General features: G+C 42.4%; 1 protein-coding gene across 1 annotated transcript in view; it reads left to right on the forward strand.

Moving 5' to 3' along the window:
* Window positions 1–19,426, forward strand: part of LOC142558444 (uncharacterized) — a 105,122-nt gene continuing 85,696 nt past the window's right edge. The window contains exons 1-5 of the mRNA XM_075670578.1: window positions 1–1,052; window positions 7,530–7,945; window positions 8,443–8,560; window positions 14,279–14,359; window positions 15,693–16,089. Coding sequence (XP_075526693.1) covers window positions 914–1,052; window positions 7,530–7,945; window positions 8,443–8,560; window positions 14,279–14,359; window positions 15,693–16,089 — 1,151 coding nt within the window. The 5' untranslated portion in view covers window positions 1–913. The remainder of the gene's footprint in view (window positions 1,053–7,529; window positions 7,946–8,442; window positions 8,561–14,278; window positions 14,360–15,692; window positions 16,090–19,426) is intronic.

Below are 19,426 nucleotides of genomic sequence, written 5' to 3' on the forward strand. Positions count from 1 at the left end.
GGTGGGCGAGGCAGCGACCGAGGTATGTTGAGGGTGTAGAATTGAAAAGAAAGGTGTGCTATTCAACGTCGGTGGAGGGATGTGAGGTAGCGCCGTGTGTCGGCTGGTTGACGTGTCACGGCCGCATGTTTTTTGGTGGGAGGGGCCTGGACGACGACGGGGGGGCCGGAGGCGGGAGGAGATTATCAGCTTGGCTGGAGGTCAGTGAGCTCCTGTCTCTCGGAAAGAAAGAATAAAAGAAGCAGCAGAAAATGGTGCTCATGAAAAGAATACTAAAATGGAATAAATGTATCAATAAAAGAAAGGGAGGAAAGAAAAGAAAAAGCACTAAGCAACCTAATGAAAAATAACTAAGTGCCGTTGCCTATATGGGCTGCACATCACTTGCAAGGAACACCGTAGCATTGCACAAGGTATATTTGAGTCTATGGACATTCAGTTTGAATCATTTGAAAGAATGTTGCCAATCTTGTTGAATACTATTATCTTGCCTGATGCTCAATGTACTAGCACCAAAGGGTACCATAAAGGGTTTGAAATAACGAAAGTCCCTTTGATACAAGGTTAAACTGCAATCTGCAAGTTACCGAAAAGTACAATCCCAAGTCTAAAAACCTTATAACATTGCCTATGGGGACTTCATGTGTCAACGATAAAGGGGACAACACTGCAGTGAATGAGGTTACGGTTTTTTGAAACCAGCGAGTCAAAATTTTACACAATTTTTTACGACTGTACAGAGAAAACTTGGGGCAACTTCTGGAACCTGCAACAAGTGGGAACTCGTGGCGACAGTTCTCCCGGATCATCGACCGCATGACGGAATTCCTATGGCAGCATGCTTTACCAAGCCTGAGACGGGGATTACAGAAGAAGCCTTCAGCATCAACGAGCCAGGTACACATCGTCGGTGATGTGGCGCTACCGGACAAGGTACTGCAAGTACTTAAATGTGGGCCCAAGTTCGCGACTCAGCCAAAGAAGTCTGCTCCCGATCTGTTCGCAACGGTATGACAAGTGTCAAAGCGAGTACCTGAAGCTGAGTTGGAAAGGTGTGTATCTGAGGGAATGGATGTGCTAACGCGGTCCTGTCCCCTTATTGAAAGGTTCTCCTTGAACAAGACTCTTAAGTTCATGAAAGACAATGCGCTCACACTTATCCCTGCGATAAGGAGGGCGCTTTCGTGGTGATGAACAGGACGATGTATAATTAAAAGGCTCGTAAAGCCATTTCGTCAACTTTCAGGGTCCACAACGACATAATACTTAAAGTACAAAATAAAGCGAAGAAGCTATGCGAAAGCTTCAAACTAGATGGTTTATCCCAGTCTATCAAAAAAAAAAACACAGGGGGGTACCTTGAATTGTTTTTCTCAGCCAAAACGAACAAGCCTGAATGCCCCCTCCGAGTGATAGTGTCAGAGAATGCAACCTGGCAGAAACTTGTAGCCACATTTTTACAAAAGCACTTAAAGCTCTTGCCAATCGACAACCCATTTTTGGTAACCAAGTCTGAACAAGGGGTGGAATTCTTTAGACTGGCAAGACAGGAACCTTGTCGCTTTTTCTATAGACTTAAAGGACCTGTACTATTCCCTCCCGCAGAATGACGTAATGAAATGTGTAAGTGATTGCATTGACAAGCTTGGAGCGGTTAGGTTTCAAAACGCGTCTGGTTTGACTTGCGACAGATTTTTAGAACTTCTTCGTTTTTATGTTAACTTGACATACACGACTTGGGAGGGAGATGTTGTCAAACAAAAAAGATGGCATATGCATTGGGTCATGTATTGCTCCCTGCTTAAGTGATATATCTAGCTAACCGTGACCGGGTTCTTGATGAACGCCTGAAAAATAACAGCGATGTCGTGAAAGTGTTCAGATTTGTTGACGATTATCTAATCATATTGAATAACGAATATTAAAATTTTGACTCACCGGTTTCAAAAACTGTAACATCGTCCACTGAAGTGTTGTCCCCTTTATCGTTGACACATGAAGTCCCCATAGACAATTTCATAAGGTTTTTAGAATTGGGATTGTACTTTTCCCCACAAAAGACCTACTGGAGCTATCAGCCGAGAGGCAATAAGCCAGTCCTACCATTTCATTCCGGCCATTCAAAACTCGTAAAATGCGCAGTAGTAACATTGTGCTTCAATAATTCTTTGACAAAGTCATGTGACCACAAAGAGGAAGCCAGTTTCAGAAATCGGGCCAAGCGCCTGGCAAATTCTGGTTACCCGATGCGTATGCTCACCTCTGTCATAGAGGGCTTAAGCAGGAAGTGTAAAAACACATCGAATGGAAGAAGTGCCACTGCTGGAGCTAAGAAAGTTGCTGTGGTACCATACATTCATTGCATTTCACATCATCTGAGAAGAATAGCAGCAAAATCGGGCGTGGACATGGTTTTTTCTGTCACTGAGCGCCTACAGAAGCTATGCAAACAGGTTAATACAGAGAATAACAAAAGGCACGCATGTTCTACTCAACATCACAAACAATTTGTAACCTGCTCTTATAACTTTGTCTATGCCATTCCACTTTCGTGCGGAAAAATGTATGTTGGTTAAACAGGCAGATGCATCAATGAGAGATTAAAAGAGCATCAATATAACGTCACTAGGGTAATCTCTGGTCACTTGGGTATTCATAGCCGTGATTGTTCCTGCAAAACCAGGTTTGAAAGTACTACCATTCTAGTCTTTAGTGTGATCACCATTCTTAGTGTGATGTGTGAACCCGTATGGATCCCGAAGTGTCTATGTGTTATTTTCACCTTGACTTGGTCAGTGACCGCAATTTCTTCTTCATTACTATCATTCTGTATAGGGTTCGAAGCAGGATGACAAGGAAGATTGGGGAAGCCTACGAAATTGCAAAATTACGGGAAAGGTGCGTGAGCAAGCTTTCAGTGTCGCTATCTGAAAAGGAGATACGGTTCCTCAGTTTATCTTTGTAACCATTGCAGTATGTGTTTTCACCATGCCTTGCACACGTGTATGGTTCATCGATATGCACCGCTCAATGTTCTTTTTTCTGTCACGCTTGTTTCCGCTTGCATGGTATATATACATCGATGCGTGCGAAAATAAAATCTACAGTTAAAAGTGAAGCGCTGTCTCTGTGTATCTGTTTCTTTCTGCGTCCTCGTTCAGTCACGCTTATACGCTCTGTCAAGAGGGGGCTGTTGGGTTGGGCAGGCATGGAGTTTGACACAAAAGTAAATAGAGAGACACATGGTGCTAGCAGTGCACAGGAGATGCACGTATGGTATGGTGCAGCTCGTGACAATGCAACACGATGTTGTTTGGCCACCAGAAATGTCAACATTTTGCCATATGAACTCTCTGATGAATTCTTGCCTCATGGGATTTGACCTTGTAAGAAATGTGAAGTAGGAGACTTCGTGTGATAGCTCTCGTAGATGCCAGTTACATTGCTACACTCATGCAGAAGGCAGTAGTGACGGAGCAGTGCATAACACCTGGGTGACAGGGGTGAAGGTATTACTGGTCACAACCGCAGTGATTTGGGCGTGTTGGTATAGCATGGTAAAACATTTTTAATAGCGCAAGTACGTGGGAAGAAAAAAAAATGAAAGACGGAGCGAAAATATTTTTTACAGTGATGCTGATGTCTTCTTTTAGCTAGCAATAATTGTCATACAGTGCTTTTCATCAGTTGTGTGCTAAAGTGTGTGTTGAGATAATGAAAGTTGGCTGCATGGTGTAGGACATGCATCGCTGGCAGAATTTGTTGACAAAGCAACAAAAATATTTCATCATCTTTGCCAGCCTATCTTTGTTGACAAAAGCCTCCCATATCAATCTCCAGTTACCCCTGTCTTGCGCTATCTTAACCCATATTATGCCTGCGAGTTTCGTAATTTCATCTTGTCACGTAGTTCCCTGCTGTCCCTCGCTATGCTCCCCTTCTCTTGGTGCCCATCCTATAATTGTAATAGACAAGTTATCTGGCCTATGTTTTATGTGTCCTGCTTCTTCCTCATGGTGGCAACTAGATTATCGGCTACCGCTGTTTGATCTCTAATCCATGCCACTGTCTTCCCGTCTCCTAATGTTGTGTACCATTTTTCGATCTGCCGCTTGCTGCACATTTTCTTCTCAAGCTTCTTTGCTAACCTCCCAAGTTTCTGCCACATATGTTACTACTGGTAGGATGCAATGATTGTACACATTTCTTTTCAAGGATTGTGGTAAGCAGCCGGCAATGATTTAATGATGCCTGCTGTGTGTGCTCCAACCAATTTTGACTATTCTGTAAGCTTCCTTCTCATAATCAGAGTTCCTTGTGAGTAATTGGGGGTAATTGGAGATCGTTGAGAGGCCTTTGCCCTGGCATAGACTTAAGCAGGCCTATGATGACTGAGCAGCTACAGTGCTCCTGTTAGTGCCAGGCCATGTGCTTGAGTTTTTGAAAACGTGGAAGTTATTTCAAGACTGGCGTGTTCCGTACGTCTTCTGTGGTTGGATAAACTCAATGCTATCTTGCTGCAAACTTGCAGATTGATACTTAGTCCATTCTCACTTGCCTTGTGAGAAGGCAACCAAATAATAAAACTGAAAAAAATTGCTCTACCTGATGCCAATTGACGTTTTGGCATAAGTGGGATGTGAATGGACAACAGTTGCATTGTAGCACTTATGGAGAGGGCAGATGTAGCAAAAATGTGCATAAAACATGGTGACATTGTTTTGGTTTGCAATACTTTTTCTCTTTATTGTGATAAAATGTGTGTTGAGGTAATGCACGCTGGTTGCGTAACGTCAAATACATGCACTGCTTGCAAAAGTTGTTGACCAAGCAACAAGAACAGCTGTAAGCAAACAAAGCTACGAAGCCACAGTTGCAGCTTGTGAGTCTTTCTGTGTGCTTCATCTTTACATGGACATATGATGTTAGCAGATGGTAAACTAACCTTTCTTTTGTGTTGCAGGACTTTTGTGCGGCGAGTTCACCACAAAGTGTCTTCTGCACCAGAAAAAAAGTGCTGCTCAAAGATGAGGCATCATTGACTTTCTTTCAGATCATGGAACTATGGTAGTAACACGAAGGGATTCTGATGATCTGTTCATCTTAGAAAAGTCCATCGTAAGAAACAGAATGTGATAATGACATTGAGAACTTGAAGGGGAAGGCAGGCGGTGTTTTGATTAAGATTGTCGGCTCTCTGCCCCACGCACAGGATTGATTTTTGGCTCAGGTGTTTGTGCGAGCATTCCCTGATTTGAAATGTTTATTCATCATATTGAAAAAGTGCTTAGTGCCTGTTTATGGGCACCCTTTCATTTTTTTACTTTTTATTTGTTATCTCTGCACTCATCGCCATCTCCATCTTACTTCTGCCACTGCTGTTGGTTTAGCTAAACATGCGCCGGTGCTTGTTTATCATTGAGCCTATACAGCAAATGAGGATCGAGGTCTTAGTTGAAGAACATGATTGTAACTTGATGTGCCCTTGCATCGCACATTTCCATCATATACTGTTGTGAAAGAGCATTTTTTAACCTTTGTTTTTATTTTGCTTTGTCTGCTTGAATATTTGTTAGTTTGTTAGAACTTTGAGTGTTCTCCCAGGTTATAATTACTGTCGGCTTTGCTCAATTCTAACTCTGGAAAACTAGATATATTGGCTGAAGTTTGTGCCCCCATTTTGTAAACGAGATACTATGCTTGAGAACAATGCAGTCTTTCCCATAAATAAAATTTTGTTGACATTACTGAACAGACCTTTGTTGTGCTTATATCCTCAACTACCGATGAAGTTTTGAGGAATTTTAAATAGATATATGCAACGCACAGAAATTTGCGCTATGATTGTACTTGCTATTTTTGACTGTCTTGAAACATTCCAATTCAAGTCATTTATTTGTCACAAGGGATATAGCTAGGCTTAGGCTAATATACAGCACAGAGCTTCAAACACTGCCTTATAGGGACATTCTGTAACTAGAAAGAAAGACTACTAAAAGAAAAAGTTGGAGGGAAGAGAAAAAAGCCCTTGCTGGAAGCTTTGATTGGAAACTCGTAAAAAAGTAAATTCGGACGATGAGCAATGAACCTATTGTATACTCTCGTGTAAGGGTGACAACTTATTTCTAGCTATCATGACAAATTGCAGTTCCATTTCGATCCAAATTACCCAGCCATAGTGTTCGCTCCTATGTGCTAAAGGAGTGAACTGTATTATTTTCATAAACCGTCATATGTCTACCTGTGCACTTCGCTTTGTCTAAGTTGCCATCACTGTCACTAGCTTGTAGGTACTGATGTCCTCCGTGCCATCCATGGTGTTAGACCTCCATGTGCATCAATGCTTTTTGCAATTTTGTGTCATGATGCCGCACGCCTTGGCCTAGAAATGAAGGAGCAGACATGCTGCAGCAATGCTCCCTTTATTCAACATCTTTTTTTTAAACAAAATTATGGCTGCTTAGTTGTGGGTACTGCTGTTACACGAGTGCAGCCCTTGAGAATATATGGTGCGTTGTATGGAACAGTATAATGACGTTGACGTAATGTAGTTCTTTCATGCCCTGGTGGAGTTAAACATTGCTTTGAATAATTTCTCAAGTGCAGAACAAGTTTCTGGTGCTGCTTTAAAATATGGTTGACCGTTCCGCACAGCAATAGCAGTGACATTGCACTAAAACGAATTCTTTAAGGAAGGTTTGCTTTGCACTTGTGAATAACAAAGAGTTGGTACAGTAGGCAGCTACCTTAAAAGGAGGAATATGAGGGCAATATAATATGCATGCACTAAATTTCTGCTTTTGGCACGTTGACAGGGTAGACCTACAGCGTAGAGGACGGGGACGAAAAGATCAGACGTGAAGCCACACGCATAACGTGACACCACAGACAGCATAGTAAACAGGACTGGTTGCTTGATATGGCATGCCATTAGTCATGCAGCTAGTGTTGCTCCATTATATTATAGTATATTATTTCTCAGAAAAATGAAATAGTATGTCCTCAAAAGGCAGCAGGTTGTAGTAGTTTCTTGTCATTGCTCACAGAATGCACACATCACTCTCGATTGTTGTCAACTGATAGAGTAGCTGCAGCTTTAAACTTGCTGAACTCGCCAAGCTATGTTATTCACCGAACCTAACAAAAGGCATGTAAGAAATGATGAGGGTTCGTAATGCACCATGCCATTCTTTAATGTCCGGGGCCAATGGCAAGAAAAATATGTAACTGTAAATGGCTGCTGTAGTCCTGCTTACAATTTAAACGCTTGTCAGGTAGCCTTGAGACAAATAGAAAGAGTACCTTTTACAATAAAATGTCGCAAACGTATACAACCGTACCTTTGCCATGCGTGTGCATGTATAAATGTGTACAACAGCACCTTTTGCATTAACAAAAGCAAGCGTAATATGTGGCAGTATGCCTCGACAGTTGACCGCTTTACGGCAGCGGACTACAGTGCTTGTTTCCATGGGAAACTGACAGGTGCCCTGTGTTTCTAAGAACTAGTGATCTTTTGTTTGATGCAGACTTCATTGCCTTACCACTCCAGCTGGAGCCATGCCCTCAACAAGGCTTGAGTGAGGGAAGGCATCTGCAGCAGCATCCCATGAACAGTGACATTCCAGCTTCCCACAAGACCGAAAGAAGAAACAAGCATCCACACAAGTGCAGCTACTGTGGCAAGGCATTCAAGCAGAAGTCTGGCCTGCACAAGCACCTGCGTGTCCATACTGGCGAGAGACCATTCTGCTGCCACCTCTGTCCCATGACTTTCACACAGAGAGAGGCCGTTGTGCGCCATGTGCGAACACACACAGGCGAGAGGCCATTTCACTGTCCCTTCTGCCTAAAGTCATACAGAGACTCTACGAATCTGAGAAGGCACAAGGCAACACATGCATGGCAGTTCACTTCTAATGTGTCATTCAGTGCGGGGTCTTCTTAACACAGCTCGTGCAGTGAGCAATAGAGAAGTTCGTGCGGTGTCTTTCATTAATTTGACCTTTGTGGGACCGACGAAACCAATCAATTATCTGGAGGATTGAGATAAAGAAGAGGCAGAAAAAACTACCAGACACGGTGCCGCTTCATTCGGCAGTATTACCCGATACTAGCACGCGCTCAAATATAACGTGCACTTTGGACATACAACAGATACATAGTATGTGCAAATTAGTGTCCACTGTCACAGCTCTCAGATAGCGCCTTGTCGCTATCCATGGGCCACAGCATGTAGTCCTTTGTATGATCCATCACATGTTTGATATTCCACCTTATCCAACTACAGTACAACCTCATTAATATGTTCTTGAAGAAAAAAAAACTGTGAGAAAAACATACTTACTGGGAAAGCGTATGATGCACAGTCACTGAAAAATTTATCAGGCTCAACTGTAGTTTACAGTTATGTAAAGTGCAGCATTGCGCAAATCATTGTAGAATGAGGCATTGACTTGCGTCAGTCTGTTGGGGACCAAGTGGCCCGATATGAGCATTGTCGTTTTCCTTTTCTGCAATGTTTTGGAACAGCGTCTGAAAACCAAAAACAGGCAAACTGGTGAGCAACACCGGAAAGCGATGCCATCAGAGCAAGACATGGTGCTAACTTTGCACTGCCTACAGCAGGGAATGGTAGCATGTTTGGGCTATCGCCTTTGAAAAGCGTGCAGTATGCTTTCGATGGCATTGTATCACACGCACATGTACAGTAAACATGCTTATCGCAATAGGGTTGGCAGCGATAGCTGTAAATGGTGACGTGCCACAACCCATGAAATATGCTGGTACCGGAAGAAGAATGCATGCGTGCCAACATTCTCATGTGACACTGGCAAGCAAGCAATGTGGGAAAGCTGCTCTGGCAGGTAGAGCTTTTGATTGCATTTGCCTCGTGCTTTTCCTTGTTCACATCTAGCAGCCGGAAAACGTATCATACAATTGCAGTTCGGCAATGTACTGAACATTGATGCAAAAATATTGTGTTTTCCTGGGACGTAACAACCAATAAAAAATGAGCGTAACTTTATTGGGCCATTTCTTGTGTTATCGATCGCTAACGTTTGAACCAGGAGATCGTACGCAACGTGATCGTATCAACGAGATTTTATTGTACTCCGCAGTCATCGCAAATGGGATGTTTGCGTACACTCAGACTAAGTCCTAAGCTAGTTCATCCTGTGATGCGTGCGATTCTCAGGAACGCTGAAAACAGCTGCCATGACTTCGTTACCGCTAGCTTAGCATAAGATAACTATCTTTTGAATTAGATTTTGTAATTAAAAACCGTTACCAGTGCGCTGTCATTGCCATCATATGCAAGAACTGGTTCTCTCGACATCTGATAATAACAGTAGTGATGATCTTGGTTCTCACAGTAGGCTGTTGTCACGTCTGAATACATGCTGTTGGTGTATTTTCATACGTTATTGCACTGTAAAGGTGATTTTTTTACATATATTCTTGGGGAAAGAAAGTGTTGTGAATGGGTAAATATGGTAATTGTTCAGTGTAAGCTTCAGTTTTTGCCTGAGAGTGTTCTTAAGGCAGGCCGAAAAAGTGTTTTCCACGGGAGGAAACATGTTTCCTGCGCATTCATGTTTCTCTAGCACTGCAAAGGCAGATGCAACAGCGGTTGTGGTCATCATTTGGGTCATGTGTGCCCATAATGACCAGTAAAGTTCGAACTTTCTGGTCAGGGCCCATTTGAACATGTAGAGAAAATTCTTGGCCATAGAAATATATGGGCACTGGTGGGGCATTAGGCTGGAATAGAAGTAATCAAAAAGTTGAATTAGCCAGAGTCAAATTAATCAATTAATCTAACTCTACAGCTGATGGAGTATTCAAATAGCACTTGTGTTGAACTGTAAAGAATTGGGACAAATCAATAAAAGTGGTAGACATCAAAATTTGTCAATTTCCGACAGGGTTATTACCTTGGTTACCTAGCTTTTTGAATAATTGCATTTGAACCCTGGTGTAACAAACATGGCTGTGATAGATTATTCTACCCCTGTAACAACACCAAAATCGTGAGCACCACCTTATCTCGGACGTCACGCGGAGTAGCTATGCATTCTAGATCGTGCATCACTTTCATTAAGCAGTAATGGCAGCATTCTTTTCCTTCCCGGCTTTGGCATCAAAAACAGCAATTTTCGCAAGCATTTTATCATGATTCCAATCCTATTTCAATCAAAATATTTTGGATAAGGACTCCTTTATACCTCCATTACCTTAAGCTAGGACTTCTCCTCAGTCCAAAATTTGGTTGGAGTTGATTTTGAGGTGTTGCATATGACCACATAAAGGCACAAGATTACGCAAAATTGAGGAATAAGCTGTTGATCGTGTATGACTCCTTGGGCACTTGTTTTGCTGTATGGTATAATGAAGCGATTTGTAGTAGCTGAAAAATCTTCTGATAGAGCAATAGAAATAAGGCCCAGTAATTATAAACACAGGCTTCGATGGACGCTTCAGTGTCTTGCCATCTGTAAGCAGTGTTCATGTACTTCGAGTTATCGACTGATTCAACCTCACCCTGCAATTTTCTAGCCTCCCGCTTGTAGAGTGATGACCTCACAGATGTGTTAGACCCATGTTGAGTCTCTGGACCAGGACGAGTTCATCACTTGTGAAGCCTTCTGATAAACTTATGGCGATGACAATTTTTTTCTTCTATATATTTATTTATTTTCTCAAAGAACTCACAGGCTCCTTTACGTGGGATCATTGTGTGAGTGGGACAATATATGGAAATTGCAAAAGCATAAGAGCAAAAACGTTACACAATTGTTAGCAACAAGCACTAAAAATTATACTCTTAAAATCAAGGAGAGCAGTTGTACAAATTTTAGGTTTTAGAAATGTGGCTATATAAAAGCCGAACACAACTTGGCTCAGATTTGAACAGGAGCACAGTTTCGTACATGTAATACAATATTAAAAAACATTTTGTTTTGGTAACAGCACATAAAAACAAAGATATTAGGTGAGTATGGCGATTATCCTGCCTCTAAATGCGTTACTATCTATGGTGTTTGTAATGTAATCAGGAAGGCCATTCCGATGGCTTATGGCACATGAAACAGCAGGCTTATGTGCTTTAGTATGACCAGAAATGCGCCGACAGTTACTGCAATTATGAAGACTATGTGTTATACGGCATGGCTGTGATAAGGGCAGCGTGTTAAACTTTCTGTACATTGCAGTTTTCTGCAGAGTCAATTTTGCCATAGACAGTGCTGATGTTCCTGTAAATGAACGAATGCTATCAGCATATCTTTAAGGGATGCTTAGAAAAAAATAGTAAACCAACTCAAATCGGTAATGTTTCCTTCTAAACTTTCTTTTCGTTCTCTTGGCTGAAAAATGTTTAATTGATTAAAGTTTAATCTTGTTATAATGAAGTCACATCTGACACGAAAATACTATCGTTTTGTCCAATATTTCTTAGAAGCATATTATTAATTACACACTGATGTAAGGCAGAAAATTCCTAATTGCTTTGTTATATCTGATAATTTGTTATCTCTGCATCAGTTGCAACAAGGTTTGACAGTGCTACATGGTAAAGTATTGACAAGCTTCTATTTAATGAATTTTGCTCTTCACTGCATCATCATTGCATTGAAGTGTTGTCGTGGATTCTGCCGTATTTCTCTGTATTTGGGTGGCTTTAGCACAGAAAGAATTCCCAAACGTTGCCAAGTTGAGCCTCTGTCTCGTTTAGAATGCATTGTAATCCTCCATTTTCAATAAACATTCAGCCAGACTCTGCTCGAGAACTCGTCAATATTGATGATGTCAAGAGGGGGTCTGTTGGCAGGCAGGCAGTTTACTGCGTGAGTCACTAGAGGAATGCCTGGTGCTAGCTGCAAGTATGGCAGTTCAGCCAACGTGAAAATGAATGTATTCTCCTAAACTTCGTCCTTATGGCTTCAAACAACATTGTGGCTTTGAAGATTAATCTTTTTCACTAAAATATATCATTACAAATGCAATGATTCCTGTAATTATTATATGTTGACGTGTGTTGCCCTTGCGCATTTAGAAAACACGATTGCTTTGAAATATAGAAAGATTATGTGTAATAAATAATCCAAAAATGTCTGTGTACCACCCATCATTACCACGTTAGCTGAATGATAACAGCGCCACTATTTTCTCTTTTAAGTTCTGTGGGATACTGTACGGTTCCAGAAGCATCACAGTGGCATTGCCATTCGTCTTTTGTCTTGGCGTCCCTCGTGGCTTATGCCACCTTTTGTCACAGTTAGACCTTCTTGCTTTTACAGAAGCATTAATTTTACTACAACATACCTTTAGACAGCCCTGAAACAGGCTGCTTCTTCCGTCGATGCTGCCTCTTTGCTTCCCTTTTTGCAATGCCGTCGCTTCTCCATTCCTTACTCTCCTCATGACGCGTGAATGAGGAATTTTTATTCTTTTTCTTTTTCCGCCATTGCACGATCATGCACATGTCTTCGTCACCGTCATCATCTTTTGTTTATGATGGCAGCATGTGCACCTCATGACAATGCAACACAATGTTGTTTGGTCATCAGAAATGTCAACATTTTGCCATACAAAATCTCTGGTGAGTTTGTGCCTCGTGGTATTTGACCTCAAAAGAAATGTGAAGCATGAGGCTTCCTGTGATATATCTCATGGATGCCAGTTTTATTGTGGCACTCATGCAGAAGACAGTAGTTAGAACAGTGCATAACAAATGTCTGACAGTGCTGGAGGTAGTGCTGGTGTCTTTTAGTTGGCAATATTTGTCACACAGTGCTTTTCATCAGTTGTGTGCTAAAGTGTGTGTTGAGATACTGGAAGTTGGCTGCATGGCATACGACAGCCATTGCTGGCCGAAATTGTTGACAAAGCAACAGAAATGTTTTGTCATCACCAGCCTATTTATGTCCGATAATGAAGGCCTCTCCGATCGATCTCTAGTTGGCCCTGTCTTGCACTGTCTTACCCCATGTTATGCCTACAAGTTTCCTAATTTCATCTCGCCACCTAGTTCCCTGCTGTCCCTGACTATGCTCCGCTTCTTTTGGTGACAATCCTGTAACTGTAATAGACCATTTATCTGGCCTATGCATTATGTGTCCTGCCACGCTCCCATTTCTTCCTCTTAATGTCAGCTAGAGTATCGGCTGCCCCGTTTGCTTTCTAACCAACACCGCTGTCCTCCTGTCTGGTAACTTTGCACCTATAATTTAATTTCTCATCCTGCCGCTTGCTGCACAGCTTCTTATCAAGCTTCTTTGTTACCCTCCAAATTTCTGCGACTTATGTTAATAAGAGTACAAAACAGTGATTGTACACATTTCTTTTCAAGGATAGTGGTAAGCTGCCAGCACTGATTTGGTAATGCCTGCTGTGTGTACTCCAACCCAATTTTACCCTTCTTTACATTGTCATGATCAAGGTCCGTTAGTAATTGAGGGTAATTGGAGATTGTTGAGAGGCTTTTGCACTGGCATGGACTAAAATAGGCTGATGACGACCGAGCAGCTGTAGCCCAAGTTTTCCTAAACATGATGTTATCTCAAGGCTGGCTTGTTTCATACATATTTTGTGGTTTAGTATATGCAATGCTGTAACGCCACATGCTTGCAGACCAAAACTTATTCCATTTGCAATTTGAGAAGTCAGCTAAATAAGAAAACTAAGAAAAACTGCTCTGTTTAATGCCGCTCGACCTCTTCGTATAATTGGGATATGAATGGACAACACTTTCTTTGTAGCACTCGTGCAGAAGGCAGATGTAGCAAATAAGTGTGTAACAAATGGTGACGCTGTTGTTTTGGTTTGCAATATATTCGTCACGCAGTGCTCTTCCTGACTGATGTGCTAGAATGTGTGTTTAGATCATTGAAATCAGTTGCATAGTGCAAAATGTGTGCATTGCTGGCAGAGGTTGACCACGCAACAAGAAGAGTTATAATTAAACAAACTTTGAAGCTACATTTGCACTTTGCAGCTGATTCGATTTGTGCATTTCTATGTGCTTTATATTTAGATGGGCATAGAACATCAGGTGATGTCAAATTTACCCCTTCTTCTGTGTGTGTTGCACAATTTTTGTGAGGATGGTTCAACAAAAATGTTTGCTGTACTAAAGGAAAAGTGCTGCTCCAAGCTGGCATAGCATTTTATTTATTTCTGTTTTCTTCCAGGTAGTGGAACTACAATAAGGGTTCTGGAGATCTGTTCATCTGACGCAAGTTAATCGTGAAAAACAAAAGACAGTGACTTCAAGAAGTTGAATGGAAGGGCAGGTGGTCTTTTGAGCCAGATTGTGGGCTCCTTGCCTTATGTACAGGATTGATATTTCACTCAGGTGTTTGTCAGCCCATTCATTCTATGATTTATTGTGTTTACAGTATAGACTTGTGTAAAAGCCGCGCTATTTTTTTCACAATTTTGACAAGGTGTGGCCCTGACACGGGACCAAACCATTTGGTTTGGTCCCTTCTAATGGATGCTACTGGATAGCTCTAGATACTATATACCACTACTAGATGACTGTTGCCATCTACTAGAGACACGTGGAAGTATGCAGCACGCGAAAATTTGCCGACGCGTGCACATGTAATCGGGACAGCGAATGCAATTGCTTCTTGACTAAAAATTTTCTTCCTCAACATCTGGTCTGCCAAGTTGGGGGTGTGGTCCTTACACAGGTGTAGCCTTTGCACGGTTCTATACGGTATTCACCATACTGGGCATCTTTCAGCCTTACTTTTTATTATTTGTTATCTTTGTACTCATTGCCTTCTACATCTCAATTTTGCCAGGTTTTTGAAAGACACTATAGCTTTATGATTGTATAACAAGAAATTGGTAGATCAGGCGTCAACCTTGAAAAAAAAAAAGAAAAAATAATACAAGTACAATATGACAGGCAAGTAGTAAATATCTCCTTTTGGCACGTCTCTGTTGATATGCTGAACTTTTGGCATAAAGGGCTGGGATGAAAAGTACAGACATGATGCCATAGACATGACATGACACTGCTGCACACATGTCGTGAAACCACAACCTGTGTGTTCTAGTGAACTGGCCGCTTGGTATTATGTGCTATAAGTCATGCAGTTAGTACTGTTTTATTATTTTCCTGTGGAGATTCGTTTTCATAAAAATGGAATGGTACAGTATTTGTACAAGGGGCAGCAGATTGTAGTAAGCTCTTATCAGTGGTTGCAGAATGCACACATCACAAAAAGCTCTTGATAGTTATTAACTGACAGAGCAGCTGCAGTTTTCAACTTATTTTTTACAGGATGTCACGAAGCACATACAAAAAACACGAACGAGTAGGGTTCCTCTTGCACCGTGCCATTTTTAATATTCCTTGGACTAATGGCAAGATAACACAATGACTGTAGATGGCACTTGCAGTCATATTTACGCCTCGAAAGCTTGTGTTGGCAAGCCTTTAGCCACATGCAAGCTTCTTACATTAACATGGCGCCACCGTGTACATTAGTACCTTTCCCACATGTGTATCACGTGTACAACACCTATTGCATAACATGTGGTGTGTGAAATATGTGGCAGTGTGCTTCATTGACAATTCTCAGATTCATGATGGTGAGCCACAGTGCCTGTTGGCATGGGAAGCCGACAGGTGCTATGTATTCTCTGAACATGTCTCTCCCTTTCTTGTGCAGACCTCATCGCCAAACCTGTCCAGCTGGAGCCGTTCACTCAACGAGGCTTGAACGAGGGAAGGCATCTACTGCAGCATGTTGTGTACGACGACGTCGCAACTCACCACGTCAGCAAACGGCTGCGCAAGTGCAGCTACTGTGGCAAGGCGTTCAAGCGGAAGCTTGATCTGGAAAAACACATGCGTGTCCACACCGGCGAGAAACCGTTCTGCTGCCATCTCTGCCCCATGACATTCACCCAGAAACAGAGTGTTTCGCGCCATATGCGAACACACACAGGCGAGAAGCCATATCACTGTCGCTTTTGCCCGAAGGCTTGCTCTGACGAGTCCAATCTGAAGAGGCACGAGGCGACACACACACGACAAGTCACTCCCAATGTGTCGCCGAATGTGGGGTCTCCTTAAGGCAACTCATGCAGTGAGCAATAGAGAGTATATCAGAATTTAGTACATTGACTTGACTTAATTTGATTTTAAGGGGACAGACAAACTCGAAATCATCTGGCTGCTTGATTTGAGGAAGAAGCAGGAGAAGAAACTACCAAATGCACTGCTGCGATCCTACATGTGGAAATGTTTTGAAGGCTTATTTTGTTCTTATATATCACACACAAACATATATATATTTATGTAATTTTAGAGTGCAGCTCTTAAATGCCCGATCATGCAGCGAGCTAGTAATCGAGCGAACTAGCACAGCGAAAGATGAGAGTGAGTGCGGCACACAGCGCGGAACAAAAAAGCAGCAAGAGCGAAGAGGTGTGAAGAGGAAAGTGGAGGGGAGGGTTTATAAGAACCATGAGACAGGGAGCCGAGGAGGCTGTGGAAAAAGGGTGAGGAAAAGAGTAGAGTGCCAGTGGTGACCAGGCATGCGGCGAGTGTGGAAACCGTTGGCATGTACCCACTACACACGTTCTACTTGCACCTGCGGCGCAGCTGCCGCTAGAGAGTGTGCTCCGTGCAAGCCACGGGTTCCCCTGTTCATGCTTTCTTTCTGAACAATGAGTGACACAACCAGTGGAAATGCTTCGTATATATTGCTGCTGCTGAATGAGCTGCCCGAGCAGAGGCTCAGTGCTGCTGCTGAGAGCACGCTGTCATTCAGAATCAAATTCTTTGCCACATTATATCCTGGATTCAAAACACCTAGACAGATGTGCTCAAAATTCACGTGAGGGTGTATCGTAATCGTCGGTGATTTCTCTTATTTTTCTTTTATGCTCTCAACCTTTTTAAACTATAAAACTGGAGTTGATGCGTGGTATTATAAGGTAATAAGGACTTATTGTCTCTAGGCTGATATATCCAACATGCCCAGTCAAAAATGGTTAAAAGAAGCATTGCCAAAGTTTGTCTAAGCAATGCCATAAAAAAGTGGTGCTACCATAAGGTCTCTACAAGCCGAAAGAAAGTGTTAACGGTCGTTTGCAGCAGGGTACCTGAATACTTTGGAGGTGTCGGTAGGGGAGTCTTTCCTCAGACGGCCTCGTACAGAAAGTACAGTAAATGAAGAGTTGTCAAATAACTTGTTAAAAGACTGCATTTATACCCTACCTACTTATAGGACGGCACAGTGTCTTAAAGGGACATTAAAGGCAAATATTAAGTCAAGCCAAAATGATAAAATAATGCTTGAGAATCTCTAAGGTGTCAGTATTATCGTGAACAAAGCGTTAATAATTGAGAAATTGAGGTAAATGCAGGACATGATTAGAGACTTCCCCGGGACATTCAAGTACTTGCCCGATGACAAAAGCACTCCTGAGTTCAATTCTGTCACCAGTACTCAACCACTCATTGCACAAAACATCCTTGTATTGTATTATAATACGAAATAAAATGCTACTTGTCCAGTTCTATTTCGCTTTTAGAAAAAAGTACTCATTGAAATAACCCTGACAACGATCCAGTTGGTCGAAGATTTTCACTTTTGCTCGACTCCGCGCCGTCCATGCTTTCGCATTTCAGTAGCTATCGCATAGTGCTGCGCCGGTTTTGCTGTCTTGCGGAACTCGCGCAAACTTCTAGTAGCGAAGAATTCAACTTTCATGTGATGATGCGGGATGCCCGAACGGTCTACACGACTAGCTGCAGTCGCGAATCTGCTGCTCTGTCTTGGCACGGTATCGCTGTCTGTCGGGAGCCATTTTGCTCACTGACGGCATCAAAGGGGTGGCAATGGCATATGCCACGTCGCCACTTCCTCGGTTCACCTAAAGTCATACAGAAATTCTTCGAATCTGAGAAGGCACAAGGCAACACATGCATGGCAGTTCACTTCTAATCTGTCATTCAATGCGGGGTCTTCTTAACACAACTCGTGCAGTGAGCAATAGAGAAGTTGGTGAGGTGTCTTTCATTAATTTGACCTTGGTGGGACCAACAAAACCAATCAATTATCTGGAGGATTGAGATAAAGAAGAGGCAGAAAAAACTACCAGACACAGTGCCGCTTCATTCGGCAGTATTACCCGATACTAGCATGCCCTCAAATATAACATGCACTTTGGACATATAACAGATACATAGTATGTGCAAATTAGTGTCCACCGTCATAGCTTTCAGATAGCGCCTTCTGGCTATCCATGGGCCACAGCATTTAGTCCGTTGTATGATCCATCTCATGTTTGATATTCCACTTTATCCAACTACAGTACAACCTCGTTAATAGGTTCTTGAAGAAAAAAGCTGTGAGAAAAACATACTTACTGGGAAAGCGTATGATGCACAGTCACTGAAAAATTTATCAGGCTCAACTGTAGTTTACAGTTATGTAAAGTCCAGCATTGCGCAAATCATTGCAGAATGAGACATTGACTTGCGTCCGTCTGTTGGGGACCAAGCGGCCCGATATGAGCATTGTCGTTTTCCTATTGTGCAATGTTTCGGAACAGCGTCTGAAAACCAAAAACTGTCGAACTGGTGGGCAACACCGGAAAGCGATGCCATCAGAGCAAGACATGGTGCTAACTTCGCACTGCCTACAGCAGGGAATGGTGGCATGTTTGGGCTACCGCCTTTGAAAAGCGTGCAGTATGCTTTCGATGGCATTGTATCACGCGCACATGTACAGTAAACATGCTTATCGCAATAGGGTTGGCAGCGATAGCTGTAATTGGCAACGTGCCACGGCCCATGAAATGTGCTGGTACCAGAAGAAGAATGCATGCGTGCCAACATTCTCATGTGACAATGGCAAGCAAGCAATGTGGGAAAGCTGCTCTGGCAGGTAGAGCTTTTGATTTCATTTGCCTCGTGCCTTTTCTTGTTTACATCTAGCAGCCAGAAAACGTATCGTACGATCGCAATTTGGCAATGTACTGAACATTGATGCAAAAATATTGTGTTTTCCTGGGACGTAGCAACCCATAAAAAATGAGCGTAACATTATTGGGTCATTTCTTGTGTTCTCGATCGCTAACGTTCGAACCAGGAGATCGTACACAACGTGATCGTATCCACGAGCTTTTACTGTACTCCGCAATCATCGCAAATCCCCAGCTAGTTCATGCTGTGATTCGTGCGATTCTCAGGAACGCCGAAAACAGCTGCCATGACTTCGTTACCGCTAGCTTAGCATAAGATAACTCTATCTTTTGAATTAGATTTTGTAATTAAAAACCGTTACCAGTGCGTTGTCATTGCCATCGTATGCAAGAACTGATTCTCTCGACATCTGATAATAACAGTAGTGATGATCTTGGTTCTCACAGTAGGCTGTTGTCACGTCTG

The sequence above is a fragment of the Dermacentor variabilis genome, chromosome 9 (genome assembly GCF_050947875.1).
Source record: "Dermacentor variabilis isolate Ectoservices chromosome 9, ASM5094787v1, whole genome shotgun sequence".
NCBI classification, from domain to species: domain Eukaryota; kingdom Metazoa; phylum Arthropoda; class Arachnida; order Ixodida; family Ixodidae; genus Dermacentor; species Dermacentor variabilis.